Source organism: Ascochyta rabiei, chromosome 14 (genome assembly GCF_004011695.2).
Source record: "Ascochyta rabiei chromosome 14, complete sequence".
In the NCBI taxonomy this organism is placed as follows: Eukaryota; Fungi; Ascomycota; class Dothideomycetes; order Pleosporales; family Didymellaceae; genus Ascochyta; species Ascochyta rabiei.
The window spans coordinates 605,807-624,473 of NC_082418.1; the positions used below are offsets into that span (position 1 = coordinate 605,807).

The 18,667-nt window shown below is 55.0% G+C and overlaps 8 protein-coding genes across 10 annotated transcripts, besides 17 other annotated features; 4 read left to right on the top strand and 4 right to left on the bottom strand.

Moving 5' to 3' along the window:
• Window positions 1–557: part of a dispersed repeat that runs on past the window's edge.
• Window positions 408–424: a tandem repeat.
• Window positions 558–836: 279 nt separating the features above from the next.
• On the bottom strand, window positions 837–2,769 carry EKO05_0008127 (uncharacterized protein; the record flags this gene model as incomplete). The annotated part of the gene is made up of 3 exons (XM_038941524.1): window positions 837–1,312; window positions 1,364–2,380; window positions 2,427–2,769. The coding sequence occupies 3 exons, from the start codon at window positions 2,767–2,769 to the stop codon at window positions 837–839; spliced, it is 1,836 nt and encodes a 611-aa protein (XP_038796589.1).
• Window positions 2,770–4,315: 1,546 nt separating this feature from the next.
• On the top strand, window positions 4,316–5,128 carry EKO05_0008128 (uncharacterized protein; the record flags this gene model as incomplete). 2 transcript variants are annotated; one of them, XM_059637213.1, is made up of 2 exons in its annotated part: window positions 4,316–4,508; window positions 4,563–5,128. In XM_059637213.1, 2 exons carry the CDS (start codon window positions 4,316–4,318, stop codon window positions 5,126–5,128), a joined length of 759 nt encoding a protein of 252 aa, XP_059493196.1. The 2 variants fall into 2 exon arrangements, with proteins under 2 accessions (XP_059493196.1, XP_038796590.1); XM_038946449.1 differs by having other exon boundaries at window positions 4,316–5,128.
• Window positions 5,129–5,847: 719 nt separating this feature from the next.
• On the top strand, window positions 5,848–8,042 carry EKO05_0008129 (uncharacterized protein; the record flags this gene model as incomplete). The annotated part of the gene is made up of 7 exons (XM_038941252.1): window positions 5,848–6,000; window positions 6,074–6,331; window positions 6,384–6,804; window positions 6,853–6,935; window positions 6,990–7,236; window positions 7,290–7,835; window positions 7,888–8,042. 7 exons carry the CDS (start codon window positions 5,848–5,850, stop codon window positions 8,040–8,042), a joined length of 1,863 nt encoding a protein of 620 aa, XP_038796591.1.
• A 558-nt stretch (window positions 8,043–8,600) lies between these two features.
• EKO05_0008130 (uncharacterized protein) lies at window positions 8,601–9,008 on the top strand (the record flags this gene model as incomplete). The annotated part of the gene is made up of 1 exon (XM_038946450.1): window positions 8,601–9,008. The coding sequence occupies one exon, from the start codon at window positions 8,601–8,603 to the stop codon at window positions 9,006–9,008; it is 408 nt and encodes a 135-aa protein (XP_038796592.1).
• Window positions 8,820–8,856: a tandem repeat.
• A 137-nt stretch (window positions 9,009–9,145) lies between the features above and the next one.
• Window positions 9,146–9,186: a tandem repeat.
• Window positions 9,187–9,407: 221 nt separating this feature from the next.
• EKO05_0008131 (uncharacterized protein) lies at window positions 9,408–10,772 on the bottom strand (the record flags this gene model as incomplete). Its single annotated transcript, XM_038946451.2, has 2 exons — window positions 9,408–10,631; window positions 10,692–10,772. 2 exons carry the CDS (start codon window positions 10,770–10,772, stop codon window positions 9,408–9,410), a joined length of 1,305 nt encoding a protein of 434 aa, XP_038796593.2.
• Window positions 10,773–10,847: 75 nt separating this feature from the next.
• Window positions 10,848–10,895: a tandem repeat.
• A 437-nt stretch (window positions 10,896–11,332) lies between these two features.
• Window positions 11,333–11,359: a tandem repeat.
• Window positions 11,360–11,372: 13 nt separating this feature from the next.
• On the bottom strand, window positions 11,373–14,087 carry EKO05_0008132 (Mitochondrial distribution and morphology protein 31, mitochondrial precursor; the record flags this gene model as incomplete). 2 transcript variants are annotated; one of them, XM_038941476.2, is made up of 2 exons in its annotated part: window positions 11,373–11,527; window positions 11,580–14,087. In XM_038941476.2, 2 exons carry the CDS (start codon window positions 14,085–14,087, stop codon window positions 11,393–11,395), a joined length of 2,643 nt encoding a protein of 880 aa, XP_038796594.2. The 2 variants fall into 2 exon arrangements, with proteins under 2 accessions (XP_038796594.2, XP_059493197.1); XM_059637214.1 differs by having other exon boundaries at window positions 11,373–14,087.
• Window positions 13,116–13,344: a tandem repeat.
• Window positions 13,708–13,739: a tandem repeat.
• A 58-nt stretch (window positions 14,088–14,145) lies between the features above and the next one.
• Window positions 14,146–14,329: a tandem repeat.
• Window positions 14,329–15,167, top strand: EKO05_0008133 (pre-rRNA-processing protein pno1; the record flags this gene model as incomplete). Its single annotated transcript, XM_038941272.1, has 2 exons — window positions 14,329–14,637; window positions 14,697–15,167. The coding sequence occupies 2 exons, from the start codon at window positions 14,329–14,331 to the stop codon at window positions 15,165–15,167; spliced, it is 780 nt and encodes a 259-aa protein (XP_038796595.1).
• Window positions 14,823–14,877: a tandem repeat.
• Window positions 15,168–15,217: 50 nt separating the features above from the next.
• Window positions 15,218–15,260: a tandem repeat.
• Window positions 15,261–15,441: 181 nt separating this feature from the next.
• Window positions 15,442–15,474: a tandem repeat.
• Window positions 15,475–15,567: 93 nt separating this feature from the next.
• Window positions 15,568–15,593: a tandem repeat.
• A 14-nt stretch (window positions 15,594–15,607) lies between these two features.
• Window positions 15,608–15,661: a tandem repeat.
• On the bottom strand, window positions 15,659–18,097 carry EKO05_0008134 (Diphthine--ammonia ligase; the record flags this gene model as incomplete). Its single annotated transcript, XM_038946452.2, has 1 exon — window positions 15,659–18,097. One exon carries the CDS (start codon window positions 18,095–18,097, stop codon window positions 15,659–15,661), a length of 2,439 nt encoding a protein of 812 aa, XP_038796596.2.
• Window positions 15,662–15,693: a tandem repeat.
• Window positions 15,694–15,720: a tandem repeat.
• Window positions 16,281–16,312: a tandem repeat.
• Window positions 18,098–18,667: the final 570 nt, after the last annotated feature.

The window sequence follows — 18,667 nt, forward strand, 5'->3', positions numbered from 1 at the left end:
GACCTTATACTACTCTTATCTTAAGTATTAGGCTAGCCTATTACTCCTCTACTATCTACTTAAGCCTTAGATAACATGTTTACTACACCTTAGAGCTTACAGGCCTTATATAAGGCTTAGCAGCTTATTCTATTAGAATCTTATTTATAGAGCATACGCCTAATGCTTAGCAAGGTAGGTAAGGCTATTGCTAGAGCTAACACCTGCGCAGCTTAGCTAGAATCTAAAAACTAGCGCCTTAAGTATTAATTAGATAGTGCTACTATTACTTACTTAAGAAAGCAAGTTTAAGTTAATCTAAATAAGCGCTATAGCAATGTTAAGGTAATTAAGGCTGCTATAGATTAGGCAGCAGCATTATAAGCTAAGCAGGCATTATAGTAAGGAAAAGATAAAGCTAAAAAGGCAGTAGTAGTAGTAGTAGCTCTTACGCTTTAGTCTATGTGTACAGAGTAGCAATTATAATTATTATTGTTAAAAAATCACAACTTAAAATAGTGAAGCTTACTTAGGTGAGGTGGCCGAGCACTAGGGGTGGCCGAACACTAGGGGGCCGATCTTAGCTAGACTTGGGGTTGGAATGACGTGCTTGGATCACCACATGTCACCATGCATCTGCTTGTTCGATTGAACACGAAGTTTCTCTAAGGTATACTAAAAACGCCGTAGACACCGTAGATACCGCGAGACGCCGTAGACATCATGTTGATCATGCTGCAAGGCGTTGTTTGACATCCCCTGTCCAAGGTTACACTTTCTATAGGTCGACCCTCTATCTACTCAACGCCACTCTCCTATGACCCAACCCCAAAATTGAACGATTCTTGAAAATACGGTCAGAAGTAAAGTGCAGTGGGTCGGCGCTGCGCCATCCTTAGGAAAGTGGTGTTGCCAGTGTACATTGGCCACCCACTCGAAGCAGTACCCGTCCCGGTGACAAGACTAGGTGCGCCTGTGATCATAGGCATGCTACCTGTACCCGTCTCGAGGGGACCTTCCCCGGTTATCGGTGTCTCGGTCGAGGGCTCTTCAGTAGGCTCAGGCTCGGGAACATCAGTTGGCTTGGCGTTGTCAGGCCCAACTGGAATGCAGGTCGAGTAGAGAGGCCACACAGTTTCGAATAGATCCTTTTCGAAAGCGGGCGCTTCATTGACCTTGCCTGCATTGAGGTTCACGTTGATGCCGACGTCAGTCCCAAGATTCACACCGACGGTCTTCTGACTGCCGCAGACACCTACGGTGTCCACCACGCCAGACATCTTCGCCTCAAAGAACGGAAGTTGAGCGTCTACTGCGGCTTGATATCCCCACCCTGGTTGTCATCAGTTAGTTGCTGTAAGAGACCAATCTCATGTCTACTTACTGCCTAGAACTTCTGCCTTGATCTGTATCCCGAGTTCGTTCCAAGCACGGATATCGCCCGTGATCTCGGCACTGAAAGCAGGATCAATCTTCTCGAAATCTGGCTGCCAACCACTGATGCTGTTCTCCTCTGGCTTGCTGAGCCGTACATCGACATTGGCGTCATCTTTGATCTTAGCTTTAGCACCCACGCTCATCGTGCCCGTACCCTCTAGCGCAGATGATCCGAAGTGAATGCCCATGGTGATGAAAGGCCCGATCTCGAGTATACCTGCGATCTTGATGGCTTGGATTGGAATCTCGATCTCGGGTTTCATGTCCCATTGTAGTTCCTTGCCCAGCTTGCCATCGGCGTTGAGTGACAGCTTCATCAAAGCATTGACTCCTTGAGGGTGGATGTTCAGTTTGGCATCCGTAGGAAAACCTATAAAGTTTTTCTCGACGTCAAAATCTGCAATGATGGCACCTTCAGTTGTTAGCTCGAGGTCAGCGCTAAGAGACATGCCAGCTGTTTCCTTCGAGTCCTTTGCATAGTTGAACAGGTTACCGCTGAAGGTGTGCGAAATGTCCATTGCTTTGCCGTCATCCTCGCGACGTGCTAGATGAGGATGGGTAACATTGGCAGTAGCCGGGTCAACATACTCGTGGCCCAGACTGAGTTTGAAGTGCTGCGCCACCTCGTCCCATGGTTTCTCCTCGGCAGTAATCTCGGCAGACAGTTTTGCGTCGTCGAACTTAATTGCGCTGACTAAGTAAGGGGACCGGTTGTCGCCTTTGTAGCACATATCTGGTTCTGTAACAAGAACGAAGTGGTTTACATCTGCATCATCTACCCACTTCCAAGCTGACTTGGCGTAGGACAGCGAGTCTGCGTCGCTAAACTCCAATACGATGGGTTTCCCGGGGGCACCACAACTGATGGATTTCATTCTCTTCGCGAAGTTCTCAACTGGAAGAATAAATTCGTCGTCGGTAGCAGCAGACATCGTGAAGTTGGCTACGTAGATGTTATCGCCAGCTGTACTACATTAGACTTGAACTTAGAGCACGTTACTCGCACATACCGTAACCTCCCCAGAAGAACGTGGAATGTTTCTCTGGGTCGAAGCAGCCATTTCCGGGTGTCTCGCGTTTCTCAGATCGGCCCCTCGTGAGAACACTGGGGTCGCTGATGGCTCCCAATTCTACAGGAAAAGGAGCTCGTTTCACGACCATGCTGGTCGGAAGATCGTCTTGGCTGCCGATCGGTCCTGACTTCAACAGAGTTGAGTCTCGTCTAGTTGCCTGTCCCAAACCAGCATCTTGGTAGTCTTCAGGACCCCAGGGTTGAAGATCGACAGCACTCGCTTCCAGAACCAAAGCAGTCATCAAGGCGAGGTTCAAGAGACTGCGCGAATTAAGGAACATGGCGTGGAATGGTATATCGAATCGTTTATGGCAAGTTTAAAATGAACGTGAGACCCTAAAAGTCGTGTAAAGAGCGTACTGAGAAATAATAGAAACCAATGTAGATAGAGACCGTAAAATGGACGCAAAGGAGAAGTGTGTTGGAGATCCGAATTCCAACTTAGACGTAACGACACGATACTTTGTACACAGCAAAAGCGACCTCTTCTGAGACCTTGAGACAGTCAAACTCGTGAGGTCTCCGCCATCAGCAGTCCGCATTGCCAAGAGCAAAATAGGCACTTGATGTCCGGAGTGCTTGAAGTCCACGATTAATCAGCGACTCTAGGAAGGTAAAATCGTTTGTGTACGCGAGAAGCGGATAAACGTCAGTCTGAGTCGCCCAACTAGGACAATCTTACCATTTTCTGCCACTTGTTCGAGGTATGTCGACCGGATTCTGTCTCCATCGGATTCAAATCGAAGTCAATGCGAAGTTTCGAGCACTTGCAAGTATGACCGAACTCCGTAATAAGCTGGATGTGCCCCAGCTACATGGATGGCAATACCCAGATACGATCCTACTAGGATTGGTTGCGGCTGTAGGGTGATTGAGCTGCAGTAAGCGACTTGGGACAGAACAGGTACAGCTTCGGGGTTCAAACTGAGACACCAGACGGACACTGTGGATACCTTCAGGCCACCCGGTAACGACCCTAAGCACTGTCTGTCCAAGTTTTCTCTGAGTGCATATAGTTTGATGAGCGTATCTGGTTCTGCGCTTCAATACTGCTGATATTTATGCTGAGGCTCTGATGTTGAGGTGAGACCGAGGTGGGGAAGAGCGGCGTCCCGTTTAGCGGCGCCTCAGCCCCTCTCGCACAGGCACTACAATGCTCTCTCACCGCCACATGACACTCTGAACGTCCCCAAACCCGACAGCACGATGGCAGTTAGATGTCATCAAAGAAGTCATTTCCCGTACATCTATACAATAGCACTGGCGCGGCAGTGTCGAGCCTGTAAGCGCCAACGTTGAGTGGAGATGAGCAGCCATCCGTTTGCAAGAGTCTGGAAATCCCTTCGCTATCTGTGCATCAGCACAGCTGAATACCGATAGCCTGGAGATTGCTTATTTGATCCCGTAAGGCTTGTAGCGAAACAGCATCGCCATATGCGTGCCTACTTGGGTGCGGCGCACGCATCAGCGCAGCGCACGTCCCAGCGAGAAGCCTTCCAATACTAGATCTGAGCTGTGAACATCGTTATCCACTCTGTGCACAGGCGTGTTCGGGGTTGGGTCAGACAGGTACGCCTGAGAGGTGGCGTCTCAGACCTCCGTGCGGGCTCAGCAACCTCACCACCAGGGGGCGGCGTGGTCAACTACTCGGACCCTGCGGCAAAGCAGAGCACAGAAGAACCCAAAGCCACTGTATAAAATTCAAACAGAGGTCCGAGAAAGCCCTCAGCTCACGAACCTCGTTATCACAGCTTCATACCAGCTCCACCCCAGCGACAGCAACTGCATTGCTTCTTTCCACTTGAGTTTATATCTTCACTCACCAAGATGCGTTCTTCTGCAGTCATTGCCCTTTTCGCAGGCTCAGCTGCCGCACAATCAACTGCAGTATTGCTGAACCCACTGCTGCCCGCGTCTACGTTCACTGTGCTCGGTTCCAGCTCTGGCACAACCACCTATGTCAACTCTTGTCCTGAGAGTGCGGGCATCCCAGCATCCTTTCTTTCCACCGCCACAGCAGGTAAATACCAGTCCAAGGTCGATACCCTAGAAGCTCAACTGACTCTTAGCAAAGCATCAGCCTCTGCGGCGGCCTCCTCCTCGGTCATACGCTCGGCAGGCACGCACGTTTTGACGCCCATCTCCGCACCATCCACGACCGCGGCCGCACGGCTACGCCGCCAGGACAATTTCCTTCAAATCTGCGAGCCTATGACTCTGAAGCAGGGTTCTTCGTCGATGGAAATTCAGCTGGAGGATCCTATCAATGGTGCCTGGACAGCCAACGCAAACTGTGCGTGGAAGGGTGAACTGACGTCCGCCGACCTTACATGTACCGCTACCCAAAGCGGTGCTTTTGCAAAGATCTTGGAGGCTGAAGGTGTTACCACCGTGATTCTAAAGGCGAGCGAGGTTGCGGACGCCTCAGTACTTCACACCGTAAGTGTGGTCCAGCCTGCATCCAACTCAGCGTCTGCAACACCGTCCGGATCTCAGTCTGCATCTGTCAATGCTACGGCCTCTGGATCAAGTGCTCCTAACCAGGCCACTGGTGCTGCGGCTGGTGCTCCTCTCTCAAGGAGTGTGATGGCGTTTGTTGGTGGTGCTGCTGGTATCTTCGCTGCTGCGCTTGCCTTGTAAGCACTAGCTGGGTAAAATTCTGTTCTGACGGGGCCACGGAGGTGGTTTTGTATAATTACAGGCGCGTTTGCGCATCTTCGGCGCTGTCTCACGGTTGGACATGACTCGTTAGCTCTTGTCTTGCAGGTGGTGTTGCATCCCGAATCCCGATCCCCATCACCTGAGGCTGAAGAGATTGTATCTTACTAATACCGTCAATTCACGTGTAATGCTTTCTGAATCTTAATCAGCATCAAGCCATAACCTATGACGCCTACCCTGGTCCTGCAGTGCGTTCAGCGGCGGCTTTGAGAGACTTCGATTCGACGCTGTGGATCCTCTCCGCGCCGCCCCAATCTGGGGTGCTGTGGGGTGGAGCCAAGGACAATATTGCCCAGATTTTCCTGGAGAACCATCCAACTCGCAAGCTCGCCAAGCGTTGGCATGTGACATACGTCATCCTCTCATGACAGAGCTATCTGTATGCGGGAATAGACGTGCCTATCAGGCCATGTCACCGTTGCACCGCATGCCGTTCGCTGCCGTCGCAACATCAACAGACAGGGATTACAGATGCATGGCTCAACGTGCGGCCCACCTCTCTCCGCAAAGTACCCCACTATAATGCTTGGTGGGGGGGACTATATAATCTTCGCGCAAGAGCCTAGGGTTGACCGAGAGCTTCGTTACCCACTCAGTTTCTTGTCATCTGCTAAGCTCACTGCTAAGCACCGCCAACCATGGCCGACGCGAAGGAATTTGAGACTGTCAACGCAGGCCCACCTGCGTACAACGAGAAAATCGAGGACTCAACCACAAAGCACGATGAGATCGCTGAGGACACTGGTCGCCGCCAGTCGGTCGCCCTCAACATTGTCGAGAATCCACTGAAGGTACGCGCGAACACAGTGCGCCCAGCGTCGCTACAGGAAGCTTCAATACACATCACGTGCTAACACTGCACAGCGTAAATCACACGAACAGACTGTCGCTGAAGCCAAGGAGTGGGCTGAGGCGCACGGCATGCAAGAGCATGCGTCTCTGTTTGGCAGAGCTGCCTTGGTTGCACGCGATCCAGACCGATTCGAGCGCCTGGGCGAGCTGGAGGCCGAGGAACGCGATGCTCTGATCTATGAGCGCGATCACAAATGGCACGGCTCCAAGATGCTGTGGTACTCAATCTCACTTTGCGCTGTTGGAGCTGCTACCCAAGGATGGGATCAGGTCAGGACCAATAATGCCATGGTGACAGCCAGCGTTACTGACAAAGAACCAGACCGGTTCGAATGGTGCAAACTTGTCTTTCCCTGAAGAATTTGGCATCGACAAAGGCGCGAAGAACGAGTGGATTGTTGGACTCATCAACGCCATCATCTTCCTGACTGCCGGTCTTATTGGTGCCTTTATCGTCGATCCGCTCAACCACTATTTTGGACGACGAGGCGAGATCTTCATCACTGCGTGCTGTCTTACCGCCACACCCATTGGTTCTGCATTCGCAAAGTCATGGCAAGGACTCTTCGCCGCGCGCTTTGTCATGGGCATCGGTATCGGTGCGAAGAACGCTACAGTCCCCATTTATAGCGCCGAGATGGCACCAGCCCGCATTCGCGGCGCTCTTGTCATGTTTTGGCAATTGTGGGTTGTGGCGGGTATCTTCCTCGGTTTCTGTGCCAATGTCATCGTCAAAGACACAGGTGAGTCTTCTATGGAAGGACCTGCATTCACGTACTAACTTCGTACAGGTGATATTTCTTGGCGTCTGCAGCTCGGTTCAGCTTTCATTCCATCGTTGATCCTTGGTATTGGTATCTTCTTCTGCCCAGAGGTACATTTTGACTTGCCACTCAGAGCTTGTACTATGGCTAATATATCATGACAGTCACCCAGATGGCTCATGAAGCACGGCAAACACGCTCAAGGATTCAAGTCAATGATCAAGCTGCGCGCGCATAACATCATTGCCGCGAGAGACTTCTACTACTCCAACGTCATCTACGCTGAAGAGCTACGAGTGGCGGGCGATTCAAATTACTTCACTCGTCTCCGTGATTGCTTTACGGTCCCGAGAATTCGTCGCGCCAACTACGGTGCCTCTACAGTCATGCTGGCTCAGCAGATGTGCGGTAGTAAGTACTATCAGATCGCGGGACGGAGAATGATCAGAATTAACGCCTTTCAGTCAACATCATCTCTTTCTACTCGTCGACCATTTTCCGAAACGTCGGCTACACCCCAACACAAGCTCTCTATGCCTCTCTCGGCTACGGTGCTATCCAGGTCGTGTTCACGATCCCCACACTCTTCCTCATCGACACTAAGGGTCGCCGTACATTGACGCTCATCACATTCCCACTGATGTGTGTTTTCCTCCTCGCGGCTGGTTTGTCTCTGTTGAAGAAAGACGGTAGCCGTGGCGAGCAAATCGGCCCTGTCGTGTTGTTCGTCTACCTGTTCACCATCATGTACTCGCTCGGCGAAGGCCCAGTCGCATTCCAGTACAGCGCCGAAGTCTTCCCTACGATCCACCGTGAGCAGGGCATGGCGTGGGCTGTCTGTATCAACAACACCTTCGCCGGCATTCTCAGTTTGACATTCCCGCGTATGCAAACTGTCATGACGCCAACAGGTGCCTTTGGATTCTACGCTGGACTGAATCTGATTGCGTGGTTCATGGTCTTCTGCTTCGTGCGAGAGACCAAACAGCTGACGCTCGAAGAGATCGACCGTAAGTGGATTTCCAGAGTGGTGTGGAGCGGACTTGCTAACATATCTTGCAGAGGTTTTTTCGGTCCCTACCAAGCAGTTCCTTGGTTACGAGATCAAGGTCTGGCTGCCGTACTTCATCAAACGCCATATTCTCCGCAAGAAGATCGTCAAGCCGCCGCCAATCATCGAAAAGGGAGAGCGTACTGACTCTATCCCTACGGCTTAGGGAGCCTCTACGTGCGGCGCTTGGTCGTATAACCAGAAGGCTTGACGTCTTACCGCTCAGATCGCGAAACAAAGGAAGGATAGAACGCCTGAACGAAGTTGGCTCTGTAAAGCAATATGGACGCTGTTCCTAGTGTTGAGCTATTACGATACCCTAACGATAATATAATACCCACCTTGCTTCTCATTAGGCGCCCAATCTGCCGTGTTTCCGGTTCTTGTACTCCTTCATGGCTTTGGTGTCCATTGCGTTCTTCATTACATCTGTTTGATTTTGACGTTTTCAGATGCTTCTCTACCGGAACCAAATTCGCAATACTGGAGCATCTGACTTGGCGAAGCCCTACCAGAGGTGATTGGCGGTGGCTTAGCACCACCTCGACCAATACCCGCTCACCACCCCAGACCATCCACACGAACTAGCATTCCGGCTACCGAGCACCGCCATGAGACGTCAGGTTAAAAGACTAGTACTTTGATACCTTCGCATTCCGCCTCAACCGATCTTTCCAGCATTACAGACAAGCCCGCCTCACGTCTAACAACGAACACGCAACACATGAACCCGCTCACCACCCACAATCAACAACCAATCCACGACCCCACCCCACCCCACCCCCTCTCTCTGCATTCCGAACCCACCACGTCCCCGAAACGCACTCTCAAGATGCCCCCACACCGCCCCAGCAAAGAACCAACTCTTCCATCCACCGCAAAAAGCGAACCACACTACATCCACACCGCCTCAGGCCTGCAGTCCATCAACCCCAAGCCACCCCCAGCACCCGCACCCGCACGAGGAACAGCACACCACCTCCCCCCAGACCAGCGATGCGTGTCTCACCCTCTCAGCGCCGCTGGCCAACTCTTCGCACCCGCCTGCCATCTGCCCGCCGAGCACGTCGCGGTGGCAGCGGCTCAAGGGGGGGAACGAGGCGCGCAAGAGCAGGGGGGTGACGCGGATTAGTCTTGACGAGGCGGTGCGGTGGGAGGGGAGGAATTGGCGCTGGTTTAGGGTGGGGGAGGAGGGTGGGTGGACCGAGGCGCTAAAGGAGAAGGAGACGAGGAGGGTTCAGGGGTGTGTTTGTATATGAGTGAGTATGTGAGAGAGAGAGAGAGAGAGAGAAAGAGAGAGAGAGGGAGAGGTATGTTTGATATTTGTTTGGAATCTTTAGGATCGAGGTTTGGAATTATTGGGTTTTTACGTACGACAATGTACGAACGGATCTCTGAAGGCGGCTGTCTGTCGTGCTGTTGTTCGTTGCTCGTCTTGCTGGTATGCGTGTCTAACCGCTTGGGAACAAGATAGTGACTCTCCCTTCCGAGTAAGCAGACACAAAGATCTAGACAGAAGGAGTGCCCGAACTTACTCCCCAAACTCCTTCAACTCTTCCAGCGAAGGTGCCTTTAGCGCATCTAGCTCCTTCCGATACATGCTCCCACGGTTTCCGAACCCCCCAGCCTGCGCCATAGCCGTCAGTTTGCCAATCAGTATCACGTTCTGGTTGTGCAGCGTATCGTAGTGGTCAAACATCTTCTTCACTCGTGCTTCTGAGGTCTTGGCTTGCTTTTGCGCCTGCTTGACTGCTGACTTGTCCATGTCGTGTTTCTTCTCGGGACACCTTGCTTTCAGCTCGGTGATCTTGGCGTCGCGTTGTTGGAGTTGGAGTTTTGTTTCGTCCTGTGACTTTTGGAGCTGGCTGATAATGCGCTCCTGGTCTCGGATCATCTGGCCGCGCTTGTGTAGTTCTTGTTCTCTGATCTCCTGTGTTGCCTTCTCGCTGATACGGGGATGTTCCTCGTGAGACCTCTTCAGTTCGCTGACGTGTGTTTTCAGTCTGGTGATCTCGGCTTGCATTGCAAGAATCTTTTCGTCTTGACTTCGCAAAGTTCCCTCGGCGACACGCTGTTGTTCCCTGCGCCGTGCGACATCTGTCTTTCCTTTGGTGATTTTGATTTCAAGCCTTGCGATCTTTTCGAGTGCAGCAACCGGGAATGGTGTGTCACTGGGCTTCTGATTTCCGTCCAGCTCAGCAATGCGCTTTAAAAGGACGTCTCGCGAAGTAGCCCAAATACCGTACTTGCTGTTCAGTTCTTGGCCCCAGAGCATATGGAACTGGATGCCTTGCTCAAGTGCGTTTCGGTCAGGGTCTCCCGCTTCTGTGTTGCGTCTGACGATATCCTCTAACTCATCAATATACTTCTGCATTTGCTCGCGTACAAGTTTGCGCTTGTCGTTTCTCTCTTTTGTATATTTGATTTGACGCATCCTCTTGGTCATTGGCTCTCTGAACTTCTCCTCTGACCTTACTCGCTTGTTGATGCCGGGAACGGGGCGCACATCGCTTGGTTCAGGAGTGATATGAACAGTGGACAATGCGGCACCGATACTCGTTTCCTCATCGTCGCTGGAGCTCTCCCCATCGCTAGATCTGTTGCCCGACTCCTTCTCGTCATCATCTCGCTGCACCCGCTTCGCAGGGCGCGTGTCAATACTGTCAATTCCTCTGCGCTTCGCCACAAGTCTGGACGAGAGGTAGGTAACTTCCTCCATAACTGCAACCGCGACAACGTACGCGTGTCGACAGATCTATCTTTCGTCAGTCATCTCGCCCAGGGACTGAGTGCGGGAGCAGCGAAATGCACTTACAGAGCAACACCCACTGTATCGAAACCCAAACGCAAAAAGTCGAGAGCCGTTATACTCGCCGCGTGTTGTAGCAAGCAGCATGTACCAGCTCCAGAAACCCCATCATTATTGCTGTGCCCCACATCCTGGCAGCCCCCAACCGCGCGCGACGAGGTGAAGGCAAAGGCAAAGGCAAAGGCAAAGGCAAAGGCAAAGGCAAAGGCACGTACCTCGCTCGCACAGCGTCACAACCCCGCACCTCGACTCACCCGAGTGTGGGAGCTCGCGAAGCGGAAAGAAAGAGCGCAGCGAAGGAAGGTGGGTGGGTTGGGGACTCTGCATCTGCGGTATTTAGGTATTCACAGTACAAGGGTTGGTACGATTTGTGTACCGCCAGCTTTGGAGTATTCCTGTGCATTGACTAGGGGATTTGAGTATGGGTGAAGTCGAACACGGGAGTTGACGCGAGCTGTTTGTTCATTTCATCATGAGATACTATACACACTCTTACTCACACAAGCTTACAGAAAACGTTGCACCCAATTGTGCGTGATGCGTAAGGCCATCCAGCCAGACCCTATAGTCATCAAACGCCAGGCGCCATGCCAAACAGGAAAAACAGAAACAAAAAGGCAGGTATCGTACAGATGCTAAGCGGGTATATCCATCCATCCTGTCCATTCATCCATGCTGAGTATCCCATCACGTCGTGAAGCAAGCGATTACGCCATGTTGCCAGCCAGGCCGAGGAACAGCGCCTGGGCAGCTAGCTGCAGGGTCCAAATGCCGACTTTTTTGATGCGGCGTTTGCGCACGGTGCGGTCGTCGAGGACGTCGCGGGCGAAAGCGTCGTACATCTGGGTGGGGGTCAGTACTCGAGGTATGTGTTGTTGAATGTTTTAGACTCACCTCGCGCGAGACTTCCTCCATCAGCCCGCTGTCGTACAGGGTCCAGCTGCCGTCGAACTCGCCGACCTGCTTCACTACTCTGCAGTTGACGGGGATGAAGGTGCGCTTCGAGTTGATGTAGGCGACGATTGGCCGTACGAGCGCGTTGTTGACGTAGGAGATGTCGCGCGTGAAGATGGGCACCGCAGCGCGCACGTCGTTGAGGTGGACGCGCAGGTCCATGATGATGAAGCGATTGTCTTCTTCATTCGTCTCCTCTTCATGGTGGTCATCGTCGTGGTGATCGAAACCGTGGGCGGCGTGGTCGGAGAAGTGATGTTTGACGGCCCGTCCGTTTTGGCTGACAGTGGCTTCCACTCGATCGTACATGTCGCTCATGACCTTGGCGAGACTCTCGTCGTCGTCGTTGGGCAGCATGATGTCTGCTACAATGTCGACGTTGCCCTCGTGGATCCACGAGAAGGGGCCGTCGTAGCCGCGGTTCAGGTGGTCGATGTTGAGCCCGTCGATGCGGATGCGGGAGTGCTTCTTCCAGGTGGCGCCGTCGTCTGTGTCGCGGCCGTCGGAGAGCTGCATGCCCGTGTAGTTGTGGGTCTGGCGTGGGTGGATGGTGAAGAGCGAGTTGTCAAAGGAGCCGGACATCATGTTGGCGGAGAGGAAGTCGTAGAAGAGCCACTGCTTGCGCAGCTGGGGGAGGTCGCACGAGTAGATGCTCACGGGGAAGGGGCGGAAGCCGTCGGGCTGGTAGATGGTGACGAGCAGGTCCTCCATCTTGAAGGAGTCGAGCTCGAAGTCGCCGGGGTTGTGCTCGTGCTTGTAGGAGCGGGGGTCCACGCCTTGGACGGTGTGCACAGAAGTGCGGTCGATGACGCCGCGGATGCCCTTGATCTCGACGTCCTTGAGCATTCCCTTGCCGTTGAACCACTTGGAGAAGGAGAGGGTGACGTTGACGGTGTCGATGGAGACGTCGAACTGGGTGTAGTTGGTGTCCTCCTCGACGACATCCTCGACGGGGCCGTCCTTTTCTTGCTGTGCAATGGCAGCCTCGGCGGCGGCCGAGGTCTGCGAGCCCTTGCTGACCTTCCCACGGCCCTGGCCCGGACGGCGCGAGACGAAGACCTTGCGGAAGGAGATGACGCCGTCCTTCCACTTGGGCACGACGGCCGTCTCGAAGACGACCTTGATGCCCGACGACTGGGTCAGGTAGTTGCCGATCCACTTGGCGAGGGTCTCCTGGGAAAAGGCGGTGTTGATGAGGAAGACGGTCAGCATGAAGAAGGTGGTTGTGCCGAGGATGACCCAGGCGACGTGGGCAGCCAGGATCCAGGAGAACAGGGCGTAGATTTCGTCGGCGTTGAAGTTGCGGTTGCTGCGGATGGTGAGCCACTTGAAGCGGACCTTCATGCGCGACCAGAAGCCGGAGGCGGCAGCCAGCAGCTCGGCCTTTGTGGGACGGTAGATGTGCGGGACGTGGGGCAGGTGGTGGAGGAGGGTGTGGGTGTCATCGTGTTTTGTTTCTGGGGCAGACGGTGCGCCCTGGTTTGGCTGGTTTGGCTGTGTTGGCTGGCTTGGCTGGTTTGGCTGGTTTGGCTGGTTTGGCTGGTTTGGCTGGTTTGGCTGGTTTGGCTGGTTTGGCTGGTTTGGCTGGTTTGGCTGGTTTGGCTGGTTTGGCTGGTTTGGCTGGTTTGGCTGGTTTGGCTGGTTTGGCTGGTTTGGCTGGTTTGGCTGGTTTGGCTGGTTTGGCTGGCTTGGCTGCGTTGGCTGGCCTGGCTGGCCTGGCTGGCTGGGTTTGCTCTTGGACGGGCCTTCTGTGAGTGAGCTCTTGCTGCGGCGGTCGCCACTCCTGCTCCTGCGCAGCGCCTGGTACGAGCGCGTCGAGGCATTTCTGCTCCAGGCGGCGAGGACGGCGAGGGTGACGCTCTGCTGGACGGGCGTGGGTCGGGGCGGGGCAGGGCGAAGGAGGTGTGCGAGTGGTGTCTTGACATGTGACGGGCGAGCGGGTGCTGAGAAAGAGGTTGAGCGTGTCGCCGTCGAGCGTGTTCGGTGGCAGTGCGCATTCGATGCTACGGCCCGTGTGCTCGCCCCGTTCCCGCACAGCAGCGCCGCATGGCTGGCCAGGTCGAAGCGTGGGAGAGGGAGGGGGAGTGGGAGGGGAAGAGGACTCTGGCGCGGCGGCTGGGGAGCGAGGGCGCGCCGCAGAAACGCGCCGGGCCTCGTTCCTACATGTCGACTCATGGCAGTTGCAGCACCGACATGATCCCGTCCTCGTCGCTCAAGGGGAAAGGCGGGGCGGGGGGTGCTTCTGTTGAAGAAGTGTGTTGGAGAAGCGACCTTCACGTCATGCATGCAGCGCCGGCTGGACGAATCTTGATGGCTCCATGGGCCCACTAACCCAACCGGGCGCCCCAGCCATGGCCATTCTCGGCTCACGAAATTTTGGAGCGCGAGCGATAGACGGCCGAGCGTCGAGCTTATCGGCCGCCCCGCCCGAGCACGAAACATTTCCATTCACTGCCTGGACCCTTTGCGAAATTATTGCGACAACCAGCAGAGCACCAGCAGAGAACACCACCAGAGAACACCAGCAGAGAACACCACCACCACCATTAGAGAACCACCAACACCAGAGAACCACCACCACCACCAGAGAACCACCACCACCACCAGAGAACCACCACCACCACCAGAGAACCGCCACCACCACCACCACCATTAGAGAACCACCACCAGAAACCAGACCTCCACCGCCATGCCCGCCCCAACTGCGCTCCAGCGCCGCCCCGAAGAATTCGCAACCGACATGGCCATGAGCACGCCTCTCCCCGCCGACGAGCCCTCAGCCGCCGCCGACCTGATCGACATGCACGCCGTCGCCGACCAGGTCCTGCCCGACACCAACCACGCCGCCACCGACGACACCGCCATGGTCGACGAGAGCGGGCGCCCGCAGTTTGCCCCTGCCCAGAGCATCCCGCTCGCCTTCCGCCGCGAGACGCGCAAAGTGCCCATCCCCCCCCACCGCATGACGCCGCTGAAGAGCGCATGGCCCAAGATCTACGTAGGCTGAAGCCCGCATCGCACCCCCTGACCCCCACCCGGCATGCTGACGCCGCCTAGCCCCCCCTCGTCGAGCACCTGCACCTGCAAGTCCGCATGAACATCAAGACGCGCTCCGTCGAGCTGCGCACCTCGTCCCTCACCACCTCGACCGACGCCCTGCAAAAGGGCGAGGACTTTGTCAAGGCCTTCACCCTCGGCTTCGACGTCGACGACGCCATCGCCCTGCTGCGCCTCGACGACCTGTACATGGAGACCTTTGAGATCAAGGACGTCAAGACGCTGCAGGGCGAGCACATGGGCCGCGCCATTGGCCGCATAGCAGGCAAGGACGGCAAGACCAAGTTCGCCATTGAGAACGCGAGTCGCACCCGCGTCGTTCTTGCCGATCAGAAGATCCACATCCTCGGCGGCTTCAAGAACATACACATTGCCCGCGAGTCCATTGTCTCGCTCATCCTCGGCCAGAATCCCGCCAAGGTCTACGGCAACCTGCGCACCGTTGCAGGGCGCATGAAGGAGCGCTTTTGATCTGGCGCCACAGACAATGCAGACGGCATCGAGACGAGCATTTCACCGGCGTTTCTGGGTTTGCGTTTCTGGTTTCTCGTTTCTGATTTTTGGGCTTGGGAAAGAAAGGAAGAGAAAGGAAAGGAAGGGAAGGGAAGGGAAGGGAAGGGAAGGAAAGGAAGGGAAGGGAAGGAAAGGAAGGGAAGGAAAGGAAGGAAAGGAAGGAAAGGAAAGGAAAAGGAAAAGGAAAAGGAAAAGGAAAAGGGAAAAAAAGGACGTGGGATATCCACGTCCTATGCCATGCCATGCCATACCATACCCTACCATGTTTTGCACGAATCAACGCACACTAGAAACCGGCAGACAACGAGCCAGTTTCTTCCAACCTCCCAAATCAAACCAAATTCACATTTCACCACACCCCTCCCTCCCTCCCTCCCTCCCTCCATCCATCCTCCAAGAACCCCCAACCCCTCACCCCCCTAACCAACCCCCAATCCCCCCTTCTCCCCCTAACCATCCCACCTCCCCACCACCACCCCGCCACACGCCCTCCCCCCGCTCCCCCAGACCCGCCGACAAGGCACCCACTGCACGCCCCTAAGCCCCACCTTCTTCCACGCATCGACCCCAACCCCAGACGTCGCGTACAGCGTCGCTGCCGTCCAAGCGCGCACGCCCTCGCGGCCGAGATGGCGCAGCGCGGTTGCGTCGGCGGGGGTGTGGAGTTGGAGGGTGTAGAATGTGGAGGTTGCTGATTGGGGAGAAGAGAAAGAAGGGGAAAGAGAAGGAGAAAGAGAAGAAGGAGAAAGAGAAGGAGGAGAAAGAGAAGAAGAAGGAGAAGAAAGAGAAGAAGGAGAAGAAGAAGAAGGAGAGAGGGAGGTGATGCTAAGCGGTGCCAGGGTGGAGTGTTGCAGGGATGCAGAGGAGGTGGTGAGGCCTGTTGCGCTCCATTCTATGTCCACGTCGCGTGGGAGCGAGGCTACTTCGACGACGAAGCAGGGCGGGGGGGATCCGTTGTCGGAGATGTCTGGGTCCGGGATCCGGGAGCGGTGGGTGTGGTCGTTGAAGAGGGCGGTGTGCGTGTTGCGGCGGTCCCAGGGGTCGATGTCTACATCCATATCCTCTTCTTCTTCGTCGTCGTCGTCGTCGTCGTCGTCTTCGTCTTCGGAGGAGGTGGTATGCGGGGAAGAAGAGGAGTGGATGCATCTCCACGCATCCTGTGCGGCTTTTACTTTCTCCTCTACATTCTCGCTCGCGGGGATGAAGGCTACCGCGGCTGTCCACCAGCGCACGCCTTTTGCGCGGCCGATGCGCAAGAGGTGCTGCAGCGAGAGCGTGGCTTGCCCCTTGAACCCTCGTTCCGTGTACACCTCCATCGATGCGGGGACGAGGGGGATCTGGCCCGCGACGTAGACTATCTCGCCACTGCTGCTTTCTGCGTCGTCGAGGCCAGACGGGAGGCGTGCCGAGATGGCTTGGCTGTACGGTCCGATGTTGGCGGGCGCCCAGTAGCTGCGTCCCTGCACGTGCAGGCCTTGTCGCGAGACTGACCGCACGGTCTTGCCTTTGCCGTCTTTAGTGTCCTTGTCCATGGTGATGCTGAGCATCACGTCGATGCCCTCGGGCATGCAGTCGCCGACTGAGATGGTGACGCGCGCGGGTGGGTTCACGCCGGAAAAGTACTGGCCGTAGATGGGGTTGAGGACTGTAAAGTCGGACATGGAGCGGAGGAGGAGCGTGCAGTGGTTGACGCTCATGCGGGAGAGGTCCCATTGCTTGAGCACGTGGTCGAGGCGGAGGAGGATCTTGGTGAGCTGGCGAGAGGGGCTGCTGGAGCGGGATGTGTCGCAGAGATTCGAGTAGGTGAAGACGGTGGGCGTATCGGCGGACGCGTTCCTAGGTAGATCGTCAAACGTCGACGAAGTGGCGGTATCAACACGCTCATTCAGGAGTGTTGCGTCGTCGGAGACGAAAGACTGAGCATCGTTGCTGTTCTCCTGCTGCTTCAACACCCTCTTGAACTCGTCATCGAACATGTCGGGGATCCTCGGCGCCTCGTAGCAATCACTAATCTCCTCGCTCTTGTCCTCCAGCTCGCTCGCTCTCATCTTCAGCACCGACTGCCCGCCCTCGCTGACGCCCGCCGCCCCCGGCTCGATCCTGATTCTCTTCTTCCACAGCGGCTTCGGGCCATCCAGCGCCAGCGTCTCAAACTCCCCGCCCTCGCCCAAAACAGCCCCGTTAGTTTCTTCGCCAAACTTCGCCATAGCCTTCTGCAGCTTGGTGATGGTGCTCTGCGCAGCAACGTTCCAGCCCAGAATCCGCTCATCCAGCCCCCCCGACGCCGTCTTGATGATGATCGCCTCCTGACCCACCGCAGCCATGTCATGCAGGAGCTGCGACTGCGAGTACGGCGGTAACAGCGGATACTGCCACAGATACGACAGCGGCGTCAAGCCCAGTCTCAGCGCCACAGACTCGATTCTCGTACGCTGGTACGTGCTAAGAATCGCGCCCGTTGACACGGCATTCGCTTCCGGGTGAGCAAGCATCGCCTTGCTCAGCAGCGGAATCAGATCCTCGGTTTCATCCTGCTCTTGCTGCGACGGTGCGGCCGAGTAGTCTCTCTCCGAATTCACGGCTTTTCCGGTGATTTCCTGCCGGTACAGTGGGATGCCCAGCGCCTGCTCGTACAGCGGAATCACAGAGTGCCCGACCGTCTGGTACATGTAGCTGTTGATGTCTTCATCATCGCCGGCTGTGGGTGAGGGGTGCAAGTTGGCGAGCGCCACGATCTTGTGACCATTGGCTATACAGTGCAGGAGGGAAAAGAACGAGTCTTTACCGCCAGAGATCAATGCAATGACGTTCAACGACATCTCAGTTGGAAGAAAAAGCAACTTGGCCCAACGCCGACCGTCGTGGTATATATCTGGTGTTTGGCTCATGCAGATTCGCTAAAGTGATCGCACGCTAGCGTAGCCTACCAAGCAACCAAAACAAGCTTCGTCGCTGTTCACGCATGTGCCATCCCTCAGCAAGCCACACCTTACATACGAGGTCATTGAAATGGAAGTTGTTGTAGTGTTTGGATAGTCTTTTTTGTATAGTCGGATGTGCCAGCACTAACCTACGAACAGAGCAAAGACAACTATGCAGAGTGGTAGGAAAAGTCGAACTACTACAAGATAATCGGAAGAATCGAATATTCTCAGAACATCTGGCCTGCACAGATCGCAGCCGATTAAAACGAGAGTAAGAACGCTGAACTGGTGTTCGAGGTGAATGAGCGCGGCGGCGACGATGCCCGGTAAGAATGGGTCGTGTCGTCGTAAAATGGGAAACCGCAAAATATGAACACCAAATCTAACCGTGTGAATCCCCAAATATCCCCTTGTATAACCCAAATGTGCCATGCTAAATGTGAAACCCTGATCAAAGCCGACTCGGATCGAGTGGCCAAAGTGTGGTGAAAGAGTACAGGTGAGAAGAGAAGACAAACTTTTGCCGCAACGTCG